Source organism: Aotus nancymaae, unplaced genomic scaffold (genome assembly GCF_030222135.1).
Source record: "Aotus nancymaae isolate 86718 unplaced genomic scaffold, 86718_ANA_hifiasm-v0.15.2.pri h1tg000041l, whole genome shotgun sequence".
NCBI lineage: Eukaryota > Metazoa > Chordata > Mammalia > Primates > Aotidae > Aotus > Aotus nancymaae.
The window spans coordinates 8486915-8508610 of record NW_026988455.1 but is presented as its reverse complement, the minus strand read 5'-3'; the positions used below and the strand labels follow the sequence as shown (position 1 = coordinate 8508610).

The following is a 21696-nucleotide window of genomic DNA, read 5'->3' as shown; positions in this document are numbered from 1 at the left end:
GGCTCACTGCAACCTCCGCCTCCTGGGTTCAAGCAATTCTCCTGCCTCAGCCTCCCGAGTAGCTGAGACTACAGGCGCGCACCACCATGCCCAGCTAATTTTTGTAGTTTTAGTAGAGACGGGGTTTCACCTTGTTGAGCAGGATGGTCTCGATCTCTTGACCTCGTGATCAACCCGCCTCAGCCTCCCAAAGTGCTGGGATTATAGGCGTGAGCCACCACGCCCGGCCTGAAATTTTTCTTTTTTTTGAGATGGAGTCTCGCTCTGTCACCAGGTTGGAGTGCAGTGGTACGATCTCAGCTCACTGCAACCTCTGCCTCCCAGGTTCAAGCAATTCTGCCTCAGCCTCCTGAGTAGCTGGGATTACAGGCACGCAACACCATGCCTGGCTAATTTTTGAATTTTTAGTAGAGACAGGGTTTCACCACGTTGGTCAGGCTGCTCTGAAACTCCTGACCTCATGATCGACTTGCCTCGTTCTCCCAAAGTGCTGAGATTACAGGTGTGAGCCACCACACCTGGCCTTCTTGTGCCTCTTGATGGGGGCAGCAGGTGTTTATAAGGTTCAGGTGTGCAGCGGTGCGAGCTCAGTGGGAGAAGAAATCACCTCTAGTGAGGCAGTCTGGAAAGGCTTCGTGGAAAAGGTACTTTTTGTGTCATGCCTGTGAGGAAAGTTATGTCCTGTATTTACATGGCCTGTAAAGGTTAGTAAATGCTTTTCATCCTCTCAACTTCTCTGTAATTAACATTATGATAACCTCCTTAGCACTCGTGGGAAACTGCAGACTATAGACACTGAATGACTTGACCACATTCATGTACCGTGGCAGGGCAAGATGTGAACTCCAGAGCCCTGACTTGTTTCCTATGCAAGTCTGACACCAAGAGTCATTGGTGAGTGTTGAGCAAGATGGGAAGGAAAGGGAAGGTGCTCAGGTGGCATCTCTGGGTCCCTCTGCATTCCGTGTCCCCCAGAAGATGCCCACTCTCTAGCCTGGCTCCAGGTATCCAGAGACCACCTGTGAGCTATGCCGCAGACTTCTCTCCTCACCTCTAGTCCTGCAGATCCATCAGCTGGCAGGATCTCAGACTCAAACTGTGGACTTACCTGAGTCCTGCAGAATGTCGAGGAAACCTCAGGACCCACCTCAACAACCCAAAGATGACAACATTAACCATAAATATCATGTATATGGGCCAGGCTCAGTGGCTCACGCCTGTAATCCCAGAACTTTGGGTAGCCGAGGTGGGCGGATCACCTTAGGTCAGGAGTTCCAGACCAGCGTGGCCAACATGGTGAAACCCTGTCTCTACAAAAATACAAAAGTTAGCTGGGCGTGATATCAGGTGCCTGTAGTCCCAGCTACTCGGGAGGCTGAGGCAGAAGAATCGCTTGAACCCAGGAGGCGGAGGTTGCAGTGAGCTGAGATTACGCCACTGCACTCCAGCCTGGGCAACAGAGCAAGACTCTGTCTCAAAATCAATCAATCAGTCAATCAATCAATCATGTATATGGTTGCTATGATACACAGTTCTGAGGCCCCGAGTTTTGTGAACACCTAGTACTATATTTGCTCTTCACACTTCACACACTGTGAGGTATAGATAATATATTACAGCCCCACTTTACAATTTGGAAAACTGAGGCTTGGATGTTTACTTATTGTCCAAGTCACATAGCTGGTTTTTTTTTGTTTTTTTCCTGAGACAGAGTCTCACTCTGTCGCCCAGGCTAGAGTGCTGTGGCACGATCTCAGCTCACTGCAACCTCTGCCTCCCAGGTTCAAGTGATTCTCCTGCCTCACCCTCCCGAGTAGCTGGGACTACAGGCGTGTACCACCACACCTGGCTAATTTTTTTTTATTATTATTTTTAGACAGAGTCTCACTCTATCGCCAGACTGGAGTGCAGTGGCTCAATCCCGGCTCACTGCAACTTCCGTTTAACGGCTTCAAGCAATTCTCCTGCCTCAGCCTCCCGAGTAGCTGGGACTACAGGCACGCACCCCCATGCCTGGCTAATTTTTTTTTGTGTTTTTAGTAGAGATGGGGTTTCACCATGTTAGCCAGGATGGTCTCGATCTCCTGACCTTGTGATCCACCCTCCTCAGCCACCCAAAGCACTGGGATTACAGACTGAGCCACTGTACCCAGCCTGTTTTGTTTTGTTTTTAAGAGACTGTATTTCTCTGTTGCCTAGGCTGGAGTGCAGTGGCATGATCAAAGGTCACTGCAACCTCAAACTCCTGGGCTCAAGTGGTCCTCCTGCCTCAGCCTCCCAAGTAGCTAGGACTAAAAGCTGTCACTAAAGTCAGCTAATTTTTTATTTTATTCTTCTGTAGTGACAGGGTCTCACTGTGTTGTCCAGGCTGGTCTTGAACTCCTAGCCTCAAGTGATCCTTCTGCCTCAGCCTCCCAAACCACTGGGGTTGCAGGCATGAGCCACCATTCCCAGCTTCATAGCTGATTAATAATTGGTAGTGCTAACTCTATCTGATTACAAATGAACTGTAATCATCCTGCAAAATTATTTCTGTTTCTCAACCTGCCCGTTTCTACCAGTGGCACCGCCAAGCCCCCAGGCCTGAGACCCTGCCTTTTCCTCTGGTTTCAGTGTCTCAGGTCAAAAGCAACCCTGAGAGAGCTGGAGGGTGACTGACAGGTCAGTGCACACAGAGAGGGCAGGAGGAAAAGGGGACTTGTCTTGCTTCTTTTGCCTACCATGGATTTAGTGTTGCTAACTCCTAAATTGTGATCCCACCTTTTTTTTTTTTTTTTTTTTGAGACGGAGTTTCGCTCTTGTTACCCAGGCTGGAGTGCAATGGCGCGATCTCGGCTCACCACAACCTCCGCCTCCTGGGTTCAGGCAATTCTCCTGCCTCAGCCTCCTGAGTAGCTGGGATTATAGGCACGCGCCACCATGCCCAGCTAATTTTTTGTATTTTTAGTAGAGACGGGGTTTCACCATGTTGACCAGGATGGTCTCGATCTCTTGACCTCGTGATCCACCCGCCTCAGCCTCCCAAAGTGCTGGGATTACAGGCGTGAGCCACCACCTTTTGTTTTTTTGAGATGGAGTCTCACGCTGTCGCCCAGGCTGGAGTGCAGTGGGACAATGTTGGCTCACTGCAGCCTCCGCCTACCAGATTCAAGCGATTCTCCTGCATCAGCTTCCTAGGTAGCTGGGATTACAGGCTCCTGAGTAGCTGAGATGCAATCTCAGTTTGCTGCAACCTCCACCTCCCGGGTTCAAGTGATTCTCCTTCCTTACCCTCGAGAGTAGCTGGAATTACAGGCGTGCACCAAACATCCAGCTATTTTTTTAATTTTTAGGAGAGACGAGGTTTCACCATGTTGGTCAGGATGGTCTCGAACTCCTGACCTCAAGTGATCCACCCACCTCATCCTCCCAAAGTTCTGGGATTACAGGTTTGAGCCACAGTGTCCGGCCCTCCCAGGTTCTTTCTGAGACTTTCACATGCTAATGCAGATTGTGAACCTTCCACAGTCCTGGAGAGGGGAGAAAGAAGCAGAATGCAGCCTCTCAAACTTTCCTCCTGCAGCATCTACCAGCATCTCCCCTCTGAGAAGGTGGCCACTGCCTGCCATCCACTTTGGGCAGTCTTCTCTGTCCTAATCTCTCTTCCGCACCAGGTTCCTATTTCCATCTGCCTGAGAGAGATTTCCTACCACATCTGGACACCTAGCTGGTCCCAAGTGACTGCCTCCACATTCCTCTGGGTCCAGTGCCTAGGGCCCTCTGCTCAGGCCCCTCCCACTTCCCTCCTGCAAAGCTCTGTGAGACCCTCTCCTCCCTCCACCACTAAGGCCCTGAAGTTGTTATGCCCTGATGACTCTTGGTCTAGCTCCCACCCAGGCCTGGACACAATTCTTGCTTTGCTCATGAGAGCATCTCTTTGTTCACCTGACACCCCAGCTATACCAGGCCCTGTATACCCAGACTTTTGTCACTAATGTCCTTTTCTCTGTCCAGAATGCCCCCGACAGCCCATCTTCAGGTTCCATCCCACGCAGTGGCGTTCCAGGACCCTTCCCGGCTGGCTAACTGAAAACTGCAAGCGGCCTCTCCTTCCCTTTGGGTGTTTTTCTTTTTCTTTCTTTTTTTTTTTTTTTTTGATACAGAGTCTCATTCTGTAGCCCAGGCGGGAGTACAGTGGCTCAATCTTGGCTCGCTGCAACCTCAGTCTCCTGAGTTCGAGTGATTCTCTGCCTCAGCCTCTGGAGTAGCTGGGATTATAGGTACCTGCCACTATGCCCAGCTAATTTTTTGTTGTTGTTTTTTGGCAGAGTCTCACTCTGTCACCCAGGCTGGAGTGCAGTGGCACAATCTCGGCTCACTGCAACCTCCGCCTCCTGGGTTCAAGAGATTCTCCTGCCTCAGCCTCCTGATTAGCTGGGATTACAGGCACATGCCACCATGCCTGGCAATTTTCTTTTTGTATTTTTGTTACAGACAGGGTTTCACCAAATTGGACAGGCTGGTCTTGAACTCCTGACTTCATAATCCGCCTGCCTCGGTCTCCCAAAGTGCTGGGATTACAGGTCTGAGCTGCCGCGCCCAGCCTTGGGTGTAGTTCTTCATGCTCAAGGCAGCTTCATCAGTGGGGGGTCTGATGTAGTCCTTGGTGCACGGCAAGTGTTCCCTAAATATGTGCAGTTGGAAAGAGTGAGTCTAATCCAACTCCCCCATCTTACAGTGGAGATACAGAGTGGAAGGGATGTGCTTGCTCCACTACCACCAGCCAGGAGACAGGGCCTAGGATGGGTCTCCTGTGGGGCTTCTCCCCAAGCTAGGCTTTTTCTGCCACTCACTCTGAGAAAGAAGTCCTCCAGAGAGAAAAGAGGTCAGGTGGTGGGCTTCTGTCAGCCAGCCCTCAGCCATTGTCCCAGATGGCAACCATCTACTCCAGGAAGTGGCTAATTCCTCCCCTATCTCTCACAGCCTTCCTACAGGCCGTCCCACAGTTCGCAGCATCTCTACCATCTGGTCACTGTTGGAGGCAGAAGGGCCCTTGGGGATTATCCATCCATGGGGTTCACAAAGTCCTCAGGTTTTCAAACCCAGTCCTCTGGCTGTACTCACAACTCTTATGTGTCCGTGCATGTAGATTTTGGGAACAGGCATGCAGATGAGTCCCAAATTGTGGCTTAGCTTGGGAGGGTTCTAGACTTTGCCCAGAAAAGAATTCAAGGTGAACCAGTGGTAGAAACAAACAGCTTTATTGAGCGGCATGTTACAGCTCCATGCCCACTCCTGCAGAGCAGGGATGCCCCAGAGGCAGTGTGCTGAGAGTAGCAGCTCAGGGCAGTTTGGTAGTCATATTATACACAGTTTTTTTTATAATTGAGATGGAGTCTTGCACTGTTGGCCAGGCTGGAGTGCAGTGGCTGTATCTTGGCTTACTGCAACCTCAACCTCCCAGGTTCAAGAGATTCTCCTGCCTCAGCCTCCCAAGCAGCTGGGATTACAGGTGCCTGCCACAACACCTGGCTAATTTTTGTATTTTTAAAAAATTATTTATTATTATTATTATTATTTCAAAAATGGGGTTTCACCATGTTGGTCAGGCTGGTCTTGAACTCCTGACCTCAGGTGATCCACCCGCCTTGGCCTCCAGAGTGCTTAGATTACAGGCGTGAGCCACTGCACCCGGCCTGCTAATTTTTTATTTTAGTAGAGATGAGGTCTCTCTCTATGTTGCCCAGGCTAGCCTTAAACTCCTGGCTCAAACAATCCTCATGCCTCAGCCTCCCAAAGTGCTGGTATTATAAGCATGAGCCATTGTGCCTGGCTCAAATATTTGTTATTGCTTATCTAACAACAATAACCCTTTGAATTTATAGCATACTTTATTTTACATTTTTATTTATTTATTTATTTTTTGTGACGGAGTTTCGCTCGTTACCCAGGCTGGAGTGCAATGATGCGATCTCGGCTCACCGCAACCTCCGCCTCCCGGGTTCAGGCAATTCTCCTGCCTCAGCCTCCCAAGTAGCTGGGATTACAGGCATGCGCCACCACGCCCAGCTAATTTTTTTGTATTTTTAGTAGAGATGGGGTTTCACCATGTTGACCAGGATGGTCTCGATCTCTTGACCTCGTGATCCACCCGCCTCGGCCTCCCAAAGTGCTGGGATTACAGGGGTGAGCCACCGTGCCCAGCTTATTTTTCTTAAAAATAATAAGGCAGGGCATGGTGGCTCACCCCTGTAATCCCAGCACTTTGGGAGGTCAAGGCAGGCAGATCACCTGAGGTCGGGAGTTCGAGATCAGCCTGACCAACATGGAGAAACTCCATCTCTACTAAAAATACAAAATTAGCTGGGCATAGTGGTGCATGCCTGTAATACCAGCTACTCAGGAGGCTGAGGTAGGAGAATTACTTGAACCTGGGAGGCGGAGGTTGTGGTGAGCTGAGATCACGCCATTGCACTCCAGTCTGGGCAACAAGAGTGAAACTCTGTCTCAAAATAATAATAATAATAATAATAATAAACAAAATGCATATATAAAATATATTATAACTATATACTATGTATAATGTATATATTGATAATAAATATATATTAATATTATATATATATATTTTAGCAATGGGGTCTCACTATGTTAGGCCAGGTGGGTCCTGAACTCCAGGTTTCAGGCAATCCTCCTGCCTCGGCCTCCCAAAGTGCTGGAACTAAAGGTGTGAGCCACAGTGCCTAACCAAAAACTGCATTTTAGACTCTAGACCTCAATTCAAATTTAACTCCTTCGTTACATTCTTGTTCCAGGAGTTGGGAGAGTCCTGGGTTCATATTCCAATCCTGTCAGCTATGGCTGTACATCATGTCTAGGTTACTTAACCTCTCTACACTGGAAATGTAAAATAAGGAAAATCATTTCATGGAGCAGCCAGGAGAGATAAATGAGCTCAAGGATGAGATATGCCTAACGTGCCCAGCACACAGCTGGCCTTGTAGGTTAGCAGCCTTATACCAGCAGGGTGCAGGAGCCATCAGCCTCTTCTCTCCTGGGATCACCAATCTCCACAGCCTTTCCACATAAGCTGCTGATTTCCCACATTATCAAGGTACTCCTGAAGGCCTGGCTTACTGGGCAGAATCCCCTCCCCCAAATATTTCACCACCCCTGTTGCCAAACAGTCCAGAAGAGGGCTCAACCAGGGTTTGAGGTGACAAGAATCAGGGTCACGTGCTGGAAATGGGTTGGCTGTCTGCCAAGGCCGCTCTAGGACAGGGAACATGGGTTTGTTCCATGGGACTGTAGAACCCAGGGCCGTTATATAGAGAGGACTTGGGTGGAGACATAGGGAGAGAGATTTGAGTTTAACTAAATTTTTTTTTTTTGAGACAGAGTCTTGCTGTGTCACCCAGGCTGGAGTACAGTGGCACGATCTTGGCTCACTGCAACCCCCACCTCCTGGGTTCAAGACAGCACACCAGACTAAGTTTTTTTTTTTTTTTTGTAGATGGAGTCTTGCTCTGTCGCCCGGGCTGGAGTACGCTGGTACAATCTCAGCTTGCTGCAACCTCTGCCTCCTGGGTGCAAGCAATTCTGCTGCCTCAGCCTCCTGAGTAGCTGGATTAAAGGTGTGCACCGCCCCCTCCCCGCCCCCCTGGCTAATTTTCGTATTTTCACTAGAGATGGGGTTTCACCATGTTGGCCAGGCTGGTCTTAAACTCCTGACCTTAAGTGATGTGCCTGCCTTGGCCTCCCAAAGTGCTAGGATTACAGGTGTGAACCACCATGTCTGGCTAATCCTTGTAATTTTAGTAGAGATGGGATTTCACCATATTGGTCAGGCTGGTCTTGAACTCCTGACCTTAGGTGATCTACCCACTTTAGCCTCCCAAAGTGCTGGGATTACAGGCATAAGCCACTGCACCTGGCCCCCCTTTTTTTTTTGAGACGGAGTCTCAGCTAGGCTGGAATGCAGTGGCATGGTCTTGGCTCACTGCAATCCCCACCTACTGGGTTCAAGTGATTTTTGTGCCTCAGCCTAGTTTTTTTTTTCTTTACAGAGACAGGGTTTTGCTATGTTGCCCAGGTTGGTCTGGAACTTTTAGCCTCAAGGAATCCTCCTGCTTTGTTTTAGCATTAGCCTCCCAGAGTGCTGGGATTACAGGTGTGAGCCACTGTGCCCAGCCCTAAGCCCCTTTTGCATAGATTCCTTTTTTTTTTTTTTTTTTTTTGAGATGGAGTTTCGCTCTTGTTACCCAGGCTGGAGTGCAATGGCACGATCTCAGCTCACCGCAGCTTCTGCCTCCTAGGTTCAAGCGATTCTCCTGCCTCAGCCTCCCGAGTAGCTGGGACTACAGGTGCGTGCCACCATGCCCAGCTAATTTTTGTATTTTTAGTAGAGACGGGGTTTCACCATGTTGACCAGGATGGTCTCGATCTCTTGACCTTGTGATCCACCCGCCTTGGCCTCCCAAAGTGCTGGGATTACAGGCGTGAGCCACCGCGCCTGGCCCTTTGCATAGATTCTATCACCTGTGGTGCCCTAACAAACCACTGGGAAGTATTCCTTTGGGTTAGGCATACTTACTCTCCCTACTGCCTCCTTAAATTTCCAAAGCCTTAGAGAGGACGAGGGCACCCTTCCCCTCCTGGGCAATAGGCTCTTCTGGATGGTAAGACAGGCAGTAAAGGAGGGCATAGGCTCTCACTGCCACCTTCAGTGGTGAGGGTAGAGACAACTCATCTTCCTGCCTCCCCCTACCCCACCTTATTTCATGTGGAGCCCCTGTCCCTGAAAGACTGTCAGTTGCCCCACTGGACTCTAGTAAAGTGTAACAATTCCTACTTTAAGCCCCTTGGAAATGTAGCCCAGTAGAGCCAGCCTCCCGGGCATTCTGGGCAATTCTGCCGTTGGTCTAGGCCAGAAGGCCCTCTCCTAGGCTCTGGGAGGCCAGAGACTCAGGCAGGGAAGCAGGCCAGAGAGGCATTCAGTGACCTTTGGTTCCCTGGGAAGGACTCAAAACCAGTAAAAGTTTAGCAAGTGCCGTTAAATTGCAGCCAGAACCTAAAACTCATTTTTAAAATGCACACACATACACACACAGACTTTCTAGGGGATAAAAGATCATGGGGGAGCCGGGTGCGGTGGCTCACACCTGTAATCCCAGCACTTTGGGAGGCCGAGGTGGGTGGATCACCTGAAGTCGTAGTTCAAGACCAGCCTGACCAACATGGTGAGACCCCCATCTCTAATAAATAAATAAATAAATAAATAAATAAAAACATTTTTAAAAAAGAAAACGTCTTTGATTAGGCTTGATTTTCTTTTCTTAGAAAGAAAATTTCTAAGATAACTACTTTTGAAATTAAACAGAAAGTATGAAATGAACTCAGTACTTTGCTGTATAACTTCAAGCTAGTTGATTTTGGCTGCTGAACCTCAGTTTCCCCTTCGGCAAAGGCTGTGGTTTCATAGGAACTGGCAGTGAAGCAGAGCACGGGTCCTGTGGTTTCTTAGGCACTGGGTGCTGAGAGGGAGGTGTGAGTAGGGAGCTCAGATTTCAGGCAGAAACCTTTGGCCTGCCCAGATACCCCTTTGGGGCTTCTCTTTGTTTTTTAATCCTGAGTCCTCTCCCCATTCATGTTCCTGGCATCTCACTCTCCCTCCCATCGTGGAAGAGAGGAAAAGCAGCCATTGACGTGTTAGTGTAAAAATACTACCAGTTGGTCGGTGGTTTATGCCTGTAATCCCAGCACTTTGGGAGGCCGAGGCGGGTGGATTACTAGGTCAGGAGTTTGATACCAGCCTGACCAACATGGTGAAACCCTGTCTCTACTAATAATACACAAATTAGCCAGGCATGGTGGTGAGTGCCTGTAATCCCAGCTACTTGGGAGGCTGAGGCAGGAGAATTGCTTGAACTCAGGAGGCGGAGGTTGCAGTGAGCCACGATTGCACCACCGTACTCCAGCCTGGGCAACAAAGTGTAACCCTATCTCAAAAAATAAATAAATAAATAAAAATTAGCCAGGCATGGTGGTGGGTGCTACTCTGGAAGCTGATACAGGAGAACTGCTTAAACCCAGGAAGAGGAGGTTGCAGTGAGCCAAGATCGCGCCACTGCATTCTAGCCTGGGTGACAGAGTAAGACCCTGTCTCAAAAAAACAAAACAAAACAAAACAAAAAAACTGCCGTCAGGGTTATTTCCTTGGTAACCCTAGCCTTTCAGTCATTCACTGTTCATTACTGAACTCCTCTGCCAGGACCTGAGCTGGGCTTCCAGCATTTGATTCAAAGATGAAGAGACACCATCCCTTTCCTCAGGTGGTCCCCCACTAATTTTCAGCTATGTGGTAGGCACAGGAGAATTAATGTGTTTGGGAGAGGGGGTGCAGGGAGGAGACACCGCCTCTCAGGAAGGCTGGATCTGAAGTAAAGTTCTTGTGCTGTTCCTTTGCTGACTTTACAATCACCCCTTCTGTTGTCCTGGGGCTTTGAAGAACTTTCAGCATCAGGATCTCATTTAATTCTTGCAGAAGCCTGGGAACACTCATGAGAGCCTGAAAGGTGTCCTTAGTTTTACCTTAAAACAAAGCCTTAGAGAGATTAAACTACCTGCCTATGGTCACACGGGTTGCCATGGTCAGCTGGACACAGATCCAGGTCTTCTGGCACAGCTACTTTGGAAATACTGTTTGTCTTAGATTGGAAGCTAGGATCCAGGTTCGCAATGTGGTCCAGAGGAAGGTGGGCAAGGGGAGAAAGGGAGAGCTCAGGGATTTGGGGCAGAAATTAACCTGTCAGCCTGGTACAGTTGCTCACGCCTGTAATCCCAGCACTTTGGAAGGCCGAGGTGGGTGGATCAACTGAGGTCAGGAGTTCGAAACCAGCCTGGCCAACACGATGAAACTTTGTCTTTACAAAAATACAAAAATTAGCCAGGCATGATGGTGGGTACCTGTAATCCCAGCTACTGGGGAGGCTGAGATGGGAGAATCGCTTACACCCAGGAGGCAGAGGTTGTAGGGAGCCAAGATTGTGCCATTGCACTCCAGCCAGGGTAACAGAGAAGACTCTGTCTCGAAAAAAAAAAAAAGCCGGGCATGATGGCTCACTCCTGTAATCCCAGCACTTTGGGAGGTTGAGGCAGGCAGATCACCTGAGGAAAGGAGTTTGAGACCAGTGCGGCCAACATGGTAAAACCCTCTCTGTACTAAAAATACAAAAATTAGGCCGGGCGCGGTGGCTCAAGCCTGTAATCCCAGCACTTTGGGAGGCCGAGGCGGGTGGATCACGAGGTCAAGAGATCGAGACCATCCTGGTCAACATAGTGAAACCCCGTCTCTACTAATACAAAAAATTAGCTGGGCATGGTGGCGCGTGCCTGTAATCCCAGCTACTCAGGAGGCTGAGGCAGGAGAATTGCCTGAACCCAGGAGGCGGAGGTTGCGGTGAGCCGAGATCGCGCCATTGCACTCCAGACTGGGTATCAAGAGCGAAACTCCGTCTCAAAAAAAAAAAAAAAAAAAAAAAAATACAAAAATTAGCCAGACGTGGTGGCCTGTAATCCCAGCTACTTGGGAGGCTGAGGCACAAGAATTGCTTGAATCCGGGGGGCAGAAGTTGCCTTGAGCCGAGATCGTGCCACTGTACTCCAGCCTGAGTGACAGAGACTCCGCCTCAAACAAACAACAACAACAAAAAAAAAAAAAAAAAAGAAATTACTCAGTCTATGACCCTGACCTGCAAACGAGCAGTGGACCCAGGGCAATAATCACAACCTCCAAGAGCTTATGATGAGCTCTTATCTTATTTAACACAACCCTGCAATTGTACATGAGTATTCCCATTTTACAGATGAACTGACCGATACTAGCTGACAACTTGCCCAAGGTTACAGAATCAGAATCCTATCACAGGGCTATTTCATGCTTTTCCTATCATATCATCTACCTACCAGTGGCTAGTGAAGGTCCCATAATCCTATAATTAGGGATAGCACAAACAATAGGAAGATTATATTAACTGCTTGGGGCAGCAGCCTGCTCTTTCCCTTCAGAGACCTCTTGCATTCAAGTGGAGTTTTTTTTTTTTTTTTGAGATGGAATTTTGCTCTTATTGCCCAGGCTGGAGTGTAATGGCACTACCTCAGCTCACTGCAACATCTGCCTCCTGGGTTCAAGCAATTCTCCTGCCTCACCCTCCTAAGTAGCTGGGATTACAAGGTGCCCACCACCACACCCGGCTAATTTTTTGTATTTTTAGTAGAGATGTGGTTTCACCATATTGGTCACGCTGGCCTCGAACTCCTGACCTCAGAGATGATCTGTCCACCACCGCACCTGGCCTTCAAGTGGAGCTTAAACCTATAAGGCATGGTGGCTCACACCTGTAATCTCAGCACTTTGAGAAGCTGAGGTAAGTGAATCACTTGAGGTCAAGAGTTTGAGACCAGCCTGGCCAACATGGTGAAACCCTGTCTCTACTAAAAACACCAAAATTAATTTGACGTGGTGCTGCACACCTGTAATCCCAGTTACTCAGGAGATTGAGGCAGGAGAATTGATTGAATCCGGGAGATGGAGGTTGCAGTGAGCTGAGATTGCTCCATTGCATTCTAGCCTGGGCAACAGAACAAGATTCTCTCTCAAAATAAATAAACAAAAACCGGTAAGCACCAAGAAAATATACCTCAGATGGCTAGGCATGGTGGCTCACACCTGTAATGCCAGCACTTTGGGAGGCCAAGGTGGGTTTGAGACCAGCCCGGGCAATGTGGCAAATCCCCATCACTACTAAAATACAAAAATTATGGCTGGGCATGGTAACTCATGCCTGTAATCCTAGCACTTTGGGAGGCTGAGGCGGGCAGATCACTTGAGGTCAAGAATTCGAAACCAGCCTGGCCAACATGGTGAAACCCTGTCTCTACTAAAAATACCAAAAAGTTAGCCAGGGCCAGGAGTGGTGGCTCAGGCCTGTAATCCCAGTACTTTGGGAGGCCAAGGCAGGCAGATCATGAGGTCAAGAGATCGAGACCATCCTGGCCAACATGGTGAAATTCTATCTTTACTAAAAATACAGAAATTAGTAATGCCACATGGTGGCATGTGCCTATAGTCCCAGCTACTCGGGAGGCTGAGGCGGAAGAATCGCTTGAACCTGGGAGGCAGAGGTTATAGTGAGCTAAGATTGCACCACTGAGCTCCAGCCTGGCGACAGAGCAAGACTCCGTCTCAAAAAAAAAAAAAAAAAAAAAGCCAGGCATGGTAGTGGGCTCCTGTAATCCCAGCTACTTGGGAGGCTGAGGTAGGAGGATCTCTTGAACCTGGAGGTGAAGGTTGCAGTGAGTCTAGACCGTGCCACTCCATTCCAGCCTGGGTGACAGGTCAAGACCCTGACTCAAAAAAGAAAAAGAAAAAGGAAAAGAAAATATACCTCAGACACATCTCAGCCTTTGAGCCTCAAGGTGATTCTCTCTGCCTGCCTTTCTTCTTTGTCTTTTCAACAAAGAGGGGATCTTGCTATGTTGCCCTGTCTAGACTTGAGTCTGGGCTCAATTAATCCTTCCAGCTCAGCCTTCCAAATGGCAGAGACTACAGGTACACACCACCAAGCCCAGCTTCTACCTGCCTTCTTATTGCCTAGGCTTTCCTGGTGGTGGGAAAGTAGGGGTCAGAATGGGGGTCAGAATGCCCTGAAATAGTCAGGCATACCCTCAGGAGCTGAGTTCCAGGATAGTGTTTCCCAGGGTGAGGCCATCTCTTTTCCTTACCCTAAGGATGATGTATGTTTAGTACATCAAAGAGAAAGGGCCACTGGCTTCAGATAGCCCAGAAGCCCCAGGAATAGCCCAGTATTGGTTCAGCAAAGGTTAATTAAACACCTACTACTGGCCGGGTGTGGTGGCTCTCCCCTGTAATCCCAGCAATTTGGAGGCCAAGGTGGAGGGATCACCTGAGGTTGGGTGTTCAAGACCAGCCTGACCAACATGGTGAAACCCATTCTCTACTAAAAATACAAAATTAGCTGGGCATGGTGGCACATGACTGTAATCCCAGGTACTTGGGAGGCTGAGGCAGGAGAATCGCTTGAACCTGGGAGGTGGAGGTTACAGTGAACTGAGATCGTGCCACTGCACTCCAGCCTGGGCAACAAGAGTGAAACCACGTCTCAATAAATAAATAAACAAACAGACATCTACTGCTGAAAATGCCCACCATCATCTGCTCCTTGCTGGAGGCCAGGGGGCTGCCAAAGTGAAGGAGTTGTACTCACTCAGCAGGGTTACGGCCACTCCTTGGAGTCAGAAAGCTTCCCATTTGGTAGGAGAGACTTCAAGACAAGGTATTCCCAGGCTCAACAGGACACAGAGAAGGTACTCTGAGAGCACAGGGGAAGGAGAATGGGTGCTGCTGAAGGTCTGGAAGCTGGGAGTGGAGAGTGAGGAGGGGAGGATTCTAGACAAAAGGAATGAAATTCGAGAAGCTCAGAGGTGATATGGAAAGTGGCACTGCGGGAGGCATGGGGCACTGAAGAGATTACTAGAGGCTGCACTACTGGGTCATAGCTGAGGAGACAGAGATATAAGTTCCTACCCTTCAGGTGTCTGGAAGAATTGTCCACCCCAAACTCTTCTCTCCAGCCTCCTTCACATCAGTTCCCGGGTCAGCGCCAGTGGGTACTTATGACTACTCATGAAGGTGTGGGCTGGGTGGGAGCTTTGTGTTTGTATGATCTCCAAATCCATGTAAGATTTGAGATTCTACCACTTCAGGGGCCATAGTGATGACCCCTATGTTGCTTCCAAGGTGCTTAAGGGCTGGTCACACATATGGGAAGGTTTCTGAGGCATTAAGAATCCTCATATAGGAGGGAGGGAGCCTGGAAAAAAAAAAATCCTCATACAAAAGCCTGAACTCACACCTGTAATCCCAGCAGTTTGGGAGGCCAAAGTGGGCAGATAATTTGAGGCCAGGAGTTCGAGACCAGCCTGGCCAACATGGTGAAAGCTTGTTCCTACTAAAAATACAAAAATTAGCTGGGTGTGATGGCAGGCTCCTGTAATCCTGGCTACTCAGGAGACTAAGGAACAAGAATTGTTTGAACCCGGGAGATGGAGGCTGCACTGCACTCAAGCCTGGGTGACAGAGTGAAACTCTGTCTCAAAAAAGAAAAAAAAAGAATCCTCATATAAAGTTTGCCCATGAAGGCAAAAGATAAGAAAACTGGAAATAATGCAAATGTCTAACAAGAGACAAGTTAAATAAGTAATGGCAATCAAATAAGGGTTAAGCAAGTATTACAAATTATGAAGAACTTAAGAAGAAATGCAGGCTGGGTATGGTAGCTCACACCTGTAATTCAGCACTTTGGGAGGCCAAAGTGGGAGGATCACGAGGTCAACAGATGGAGACCATCCTGGTCAACATGGCGAGACTCCATCTCTACTAAAAATACAAAAAATTAGCCGGGCGTGGTGGCGCGTGCCTGTAATCCCAGCTACTCCGGTAGTTGAGGCAGGGGAATCGCTTGAACCGAGAAGGGGAGGTTACAGTGAGCTGAGATGGTGCCATTGCCCTCCAGCCTGGGTAAGAGAGCAAGAGTCGAGAGAGAGAGAGAGAGAGAGAGAGAGAGAGAGAGAGAGGTAGGTAATGTCTTCACAGTGACATACTCATTCCTTTATTAAATAATTCTTGAGCACCTACAGGCCGGGGAGCACTTTCTGCTGGTGGCAACGCCAAGAGCACCTTGGTTTCCCACCAGTCCCGTTGCCAACACTTGGCTCAGGCTCCAGGAAGGGGGAACTGCCGCCTGTAGGAACCTAGATTCAACGTTGGTAATCCTCAGATACTTCCACAGGCCTCAGTCCAATCTCGCTGTAGGCTTGATCACACCCCCTCCCCTAGACTAAAACCCAGCTGCTAAGACCTAGCTTGGCGGGTTAAGCCAGGACAGAAACTAAGCGCCGGGCGGTAGATTACACTCGGTGACGCCCGACCCGGGCCAGGGTCCCGCAGGATTCCCCTCACTTCTCGCCAGTGGGTTCTAAGGTCGACGGCGCCCCTGGCAGGGACCCCTGGAGTCGCAGCCCGAGTCCAGGACAAGGGGCATCGAGGAGGGACCCAGTCTCCCACGGCTCTGCGGGATTCAGGCTGGGTCGCTTCCAGTGCGCCCCGAGGTGGGTGCGGGTTTCTAGTGTGGCGGCAGGGCCAGGGCCCCGTGGTTTTCAAATGCAGGGGAAAACCGACCCAGAGGCAGCGCCCTAGTGACCTGTTGGGGAGGGAGGGGGTAGTCCCAAGGGACTACCCTGCCCAAGCCTCGAGGCTGCTACTCCGGTCCCCAGCCCTCGGGCTCGGAATAGGAGGTAGGGAAAGGTGTGAGGGGCACTGAGGTCGAGGGAGGAGCGAGAAGACCCGAAAGCCAGGTGTCCTGGGGGGAAGGTGGGCAACAGAACCTTCTTGGTCATTCGAGGCACCCCTCGCTAATGACCAGTAGGATGCCAACACTCGCCTCCCCACCCTAAGTCCTATTCAGATAGTGACTGGGAGTGGGGACTTTGAGATCCTAAGTCCCACCCTCTTGGCTGAGAGCCTGAGGCCAGAGAGGGGAAGTGATTTTCTCAAGGTCACTCAGTGGAACAGCTCTCAGCCAGGGCCGGAGCCCAGGTGTCTCCCAACCACTCCCCCCGGCTATCATCCCCAGAACCCGACCTCCGGCTCTGCGTTGGGGGTGGAGGAGAGCGCGGAGGAGGTCTGGGCGACTGGGTCTGGGGGCAGAATGAGTGCGTCGGACACCTCAAAACCCCAGATCAGGATACCAGGGGGGTCAATGGCCCGGAAACTTCGCACCAAGCGCGGGGCCGCCCAGGGAACGGGGCGCCGGGTGCCGGGCACTGGCTCCACCTCCTGCAGGCTGGAACCCGCAGCGCGCGGCCCCTTTAAGAAAGTTCTCTGGGCGAGTTCATCAAAGTTTAAAAACTTGCGGTGGAGAAGGGAGCCGGGGAAAAGGAGAGAGGGAGAGCGCTGACCCAAGCGAGCGAGAGGTGAAAGGCCCCGCCGGAGGCCGCCGCGCAGCGGCCCGGGCCCGGGCGAGCCCGCGGTGGGCGGCGGGGATTGGCTGCGCGTTCCCCCGGAGACCGCGCGGCGGGCGGGGGAGGGGGCTGGCCGGGCCCCAGCTGAGGCCGGTTCCGGCCCCCGCCCCACGCCGCCGCCCGCCCCCTCCCCCGGCGCCCGCCCCCAGCCGCCGCCGCCGCCGCCACCGCGGGCGCACTCGCCGGTCGCAGTGAAAAGGCGGAGGCGGCGGTCTCTCCGGCTCCCACTGCCTCCCCCCCTCTGCACCCCCTCCCTACCTCCCGCACCCGCCAAACTTGATGTGACCCCGGCCCGACGCGGCGGCTGCCCCTCTCACCGCCCCGCGGGCCTCCCGCCACCCGCCCCGCACCCGCGAGCGCACCGCTCACCGCGCCCCTTCCCACTCCCCGCGGGGCCGGCGCGGCGCTCGCCCTAGCGTTCCTTCCCGCCGCCCCCTCCCCCGCACCATGAGCAACGCGAAGCCGGATAGCGAGCACGGCGGCGGCACCGGCGCGGGCTCCGGCGGCGCCCTGGAGGAGGAGGTGGGTCTGTGGCCCCGGGACTTGCAGGGTGAAGCGCACGCGAGGCAGGCGCGGGAGAGGGTGAGCGGGGCCTGTCGCGCCGCGCTGGGCCGGGGCGGCCAACGCTCCCGGCGCCTTCCCGCCGCTGCCCGAGGCCCGGGGAGGAGCGGCCCGTGTCCGTGGGCGGGGGCGTGCGGCCTGGACTGTCCCGCCGGACGGGCATTGTCTCCCCGCCCTCCTGGGCTCGAGGCGGGCCGCGCGCCGGCCGCCGTCCGGGCGTCCCGCGGTGGGCGAGCGGCGCCGCGTCCGTCCCACGCCTGCTACCAGCGCGCCCCTCGCTCCCTACCCCGGACTCGCTCATCGCCCTCCTCCGAGGCGCACCTCCCGCGTGGCCGGTACCGCGTCTCGGCGGCACAGAGCTGGGCGGGACTAGCACGGCCCGCGGGCGGCACCCTCATTCCACTGCCCTTCCACCCCGACCCCCTCCCCGTGACCTTGGGGGCCGGCCGGTCGGCACCTCGGTTCACGCGGGCTGTTGTCGTGGGTGTGGGCGGGCTTTCTTCACAGCCCCAGAACCTGGGCTTTGGCGGAGGTGAGGCCACAAGTTAATTAGTTTGGAAGGACATGACTGAAGACACAATTCCTTCTCCTCTCTTCGGGTTTGTCCTGGCAGCCAAGCCAGGAGCCCAAAGCTGGCCTGGGTGGATCCTGCCAGAAGGGGCGACCACATCTCGTCCACTGGCCATGTGCGAAAGGGAGGGAGTGTGAGGCGGCTCCCTTGGAACCACCAGCAGCTGGGTGGCTTATGGATGGTGAGGAGGATGTGTGCGCGGAGTGGGGTGCTGGATAAAAGCCTCAAAGCTATCAGTGAATAGGGACGATGAGCTAGGCTGGCGGAGAGGAGAACTGGAGTGGAAGGGGGCAGGCTTCGCAGGGCCTCTGGCCTCTGCTGCGTCATTCCAGGGCTGAGACCCTTCCTGGCCTTCCCTCGCATGTTCTCGCCCAGGAAACCAAGGGCTGGTTATCTGCCCTGGGCGCCCTTCCCCTTGGTCTGGGGGAGAAACCGCAGAGCCCGCGTTGTGGACTGGTGTTGCCGCCTCCCCTTTTGCTGGGGGTTGGTGCAGGGTGGTGCCGCTGACCCTCGGCTGGGCTGAGCTGGGCTGGGCTCAGCGCCGACAGCCCCCTCTCGGCAATTAAGAGGCCTACAGCCAGCCTCAGTCGATAAGAATCTAGGTCTGGATCCCCACTTTTTGGGGGAAGGGGAAGGGAAGAATATACAACTCTGACATCTGTTCACTAATGGCTTGAGTGTGGTGGGGTTGTTTGGGCTCCAGAAGGCCTTGCCCTCCTTGGACCTTGACTTTGGGGATCTTACCCCCATCCTGACTCTACCTGACTGTTCAGAATCTCCCCTGACAGTTGGGGAGGGTGACAGAGTTCCTGGAGTGTTGGGGATTTCTGCTTGGCCCCCTGCCGTGGGCTGAAATTGGAGGAGAGCATGTCTCCTGTGAAACTGGGTGGGGACCCAGAACCCCATTTCTGCTAAAGGATTGACTTCAGTGGGGACTTCACACTGCCGAAGAGGCTGGGACTGAGCAGACTCTCAGACCCACTGCTATTGGGTGACAAGGGTGAGCCATGTGGCCAGGCTAAAGTCTTGAAAAAAGCATTTGAGGGTTAGCATTTTCTAAGTACCTTTTCTGGGAAAGAGGGCAGGATCCTCAAAAAATGGAGTCCCTGCTATTCCTCCTTGAGAGTTGAGGTGGCTTACGGTCCCGTGGTGGTTCAAAGTCAGTGCACTTGCAAAAGGGCATGGTGGGCTCGCGTTTAGCAGAGGTACACAACTAAGGGTTCCGAGGGTCCCCTGGAGCCCAGTGTCTGTCTGGTCTGCTAAGGGAAAGTGGTGTTCCCCAAGCCCTGGCCTAGTCTTTTGAACAGTGGGCCATGAGCCCTCTGCTGGTAGCTCCATCTTGGATTGGTGGTGTAGGCTGGAACTGGAATCCTCCATGTAGTTTAGATGCCCCCTAGGCAGTCAGTTTTGCAGCCACTAAGAGCCACACACCATCTGGAGAATAAACGTTAGCAGTGGTGGTTTTCTCCCATGGCTGACTGAGGTGGACTCTTCCCAGTCAACTCTTGGAGATTAGCTAGAGCAAGTCTAGAAAACGAAGGAATGCTGCTGCCCACCACAAGACCTCAGTTCCAGGCGCTGCTAGGTCGCTGAAGGAGGGAGTGTATTTTCGTGGTTCTAGAAGTTATCAGTAGGGCTGCTTGTCTTGAACTGCTTTGGTTAGCCTTGAATGCCTGCTTGCCTGCCTTACCCATAGGCTTTATCCATGTCATAAGCATTAAGTTCTCTTTCTCGACCCGGGGTTAGGGATACAAGTGACAATTCTCAGCCTAGGAGGTGAGAAGAACTTGCCAGGAAGTGGTGGTATGTGAAATGCAATGGTAGATAAAATAAAGGGATATCATATCAGCACATGGTACCATGGTGCTCCTGAGAGATTAGAGGTCAGCCTTCTCTGAGATGTGGGTGAGTAGGAGGAGTGAGGTTAGACCTGTGGGGGTGGAAATGGCATTCCAAGAGGAGGGAGTCACATGTATAAGTGAGAGGGTAGGTTTGTGTAACCACATGGCTTGTTTGGGTAACTACCTGGAGTTTGCTATATTGCAGCAATATATCACGCAATGCAGCCATAGTGAGAGTCTGGGATTAGGGCAGTAATGACTGTGGGATTAGAGGAAAATTGGCATTTTTCTGCCACTTGGGAAGATGTGTTGAAAGCTTTGATACCCTTTGAAAGCTAAGGAGGACAGCAGGGAATTAAGGGGAGAAGCTGAGTGTCCCTTCCAATCTAGAGGCTCTGCTGTACCACAGGTAAGTCTTGGCTGGAGCTGGGGATCATGTGAGTTAATACAGTATATGAACCTGCCCGGGGTAGATTCTGTCAGTGCTGCCAAACTTCAGACCTAAACATGTCCTGTCTTAGTGATTCTCTAGGGATAACTGGGTAGTTACTATGTCTCTGGGGAGAGGTAAATGTGTTTTTTTTTTTTTTTTTTTGAGATAGAGTCTCCTCTGTTGCCCAGGCTGGAGTGCAGTGACATGATCTGCGATCACTGTAACCTCTGCCTCCTGGGTTCAAGCGATTCTCCCACCTCAGCCTCCTGACTATATTACAGACACACACCATCACACTCGGCTAATTTTTGTGTTTTTAGTAGAGACGGAGTTTCACCATGTTGGCCAAGCTAGTCTTGAATTCGTAACCTCAGGTGATCTGCGCACATCAGCCTCCCAAAGTACTGGGATTATAGGCGTGAGCTACCACGTCCGGCCTTGTTTTGTTTTTGAGACGGAGTCTCTGTTGACCAGGCTGGAGTGTAGTGGCACGATCTCGGGTCACTGCAACTTCCTTCTCCCAGAGTCAAGTGATTCTCTTGCCTCAGTCCCCTGAATAGCTGGGATTACAGGTGCCCACCACCACACCCGGCTAATTTTTGTATTTTTAGTAAAGATAGGGTTTCAGCAGGCTGGTCTTGAACTTAATTTCTGACCTCAAGTGATCCACCCGTATCGGCCTCCCAAAGTGCTGAAATTACAGGCATGAGCCGCTGCACCTGGCCTGTGCATAGGGTTATATACACATTTTATATAAGGGACTTGAACATCTGGAGATTTTGATATCCAAGGGGGAATCCTGGAACCAATCCCCCTAAGATATTGAGGGGGACAACTAACTGTACAAGGTAATACTAAGTTACAGTAATTTTTAAAAACCACTTTTTTGAGGTATGATTGTCATATATAAAGCTGTATGTTTAGTATATACAACTTGATAAGTTTAGAGATTAAGTTATAGTAATTTTTAACTGGGGGGCATCCCAGGAATGGGGAGAGTGGTATTTATACTATTGGGTTGAGGAAGAGTATAAATTTCTAAGAGTTAAAAAAGTTTTTGCCAGCTTAATGGTAAGCTATAAAAAGTCAGAGGTTAATGGCACCTAAGGGGGCTACAGTTTGACCTGAGGGGCTTGGCCCTTCCCTGCTTTCCCACCTCCTTCCAGTGTGGCTGGGACAGGGCTGCTTCTTGCAGGTCTGGTACCCGAGAG

General features: G+C 51.5%; 1 protein-coding gene across 3 annotated transcripts in view; it reads left to right on the top strand.

Moving 5' to 3' along the window:
- Positions 1 to 17254: 17254 nt before the first annotated feature.
- Positions 17255 to 21696, top strand: part of RBPMS2 (RNA binding protein, mRNA processing factor 2) — a 36795-nt gene continuing 32353 nt past the window's right edge. The window contains exon 1 of one of the 3 annotated variants that reach the window (XM_021666225.2): positions 17255 to 17601. In XM_021666225.2, the coding sequence (XP_021521900.1) occupies positions 17527 to 17601 (75 nt within the window). In that variant the 5' untranslated portion in view covers positions 17255 to 17526. The other 2 variants (XM_012443055.3, XM_021666226.2) reach the window with 2 other exon arrangements.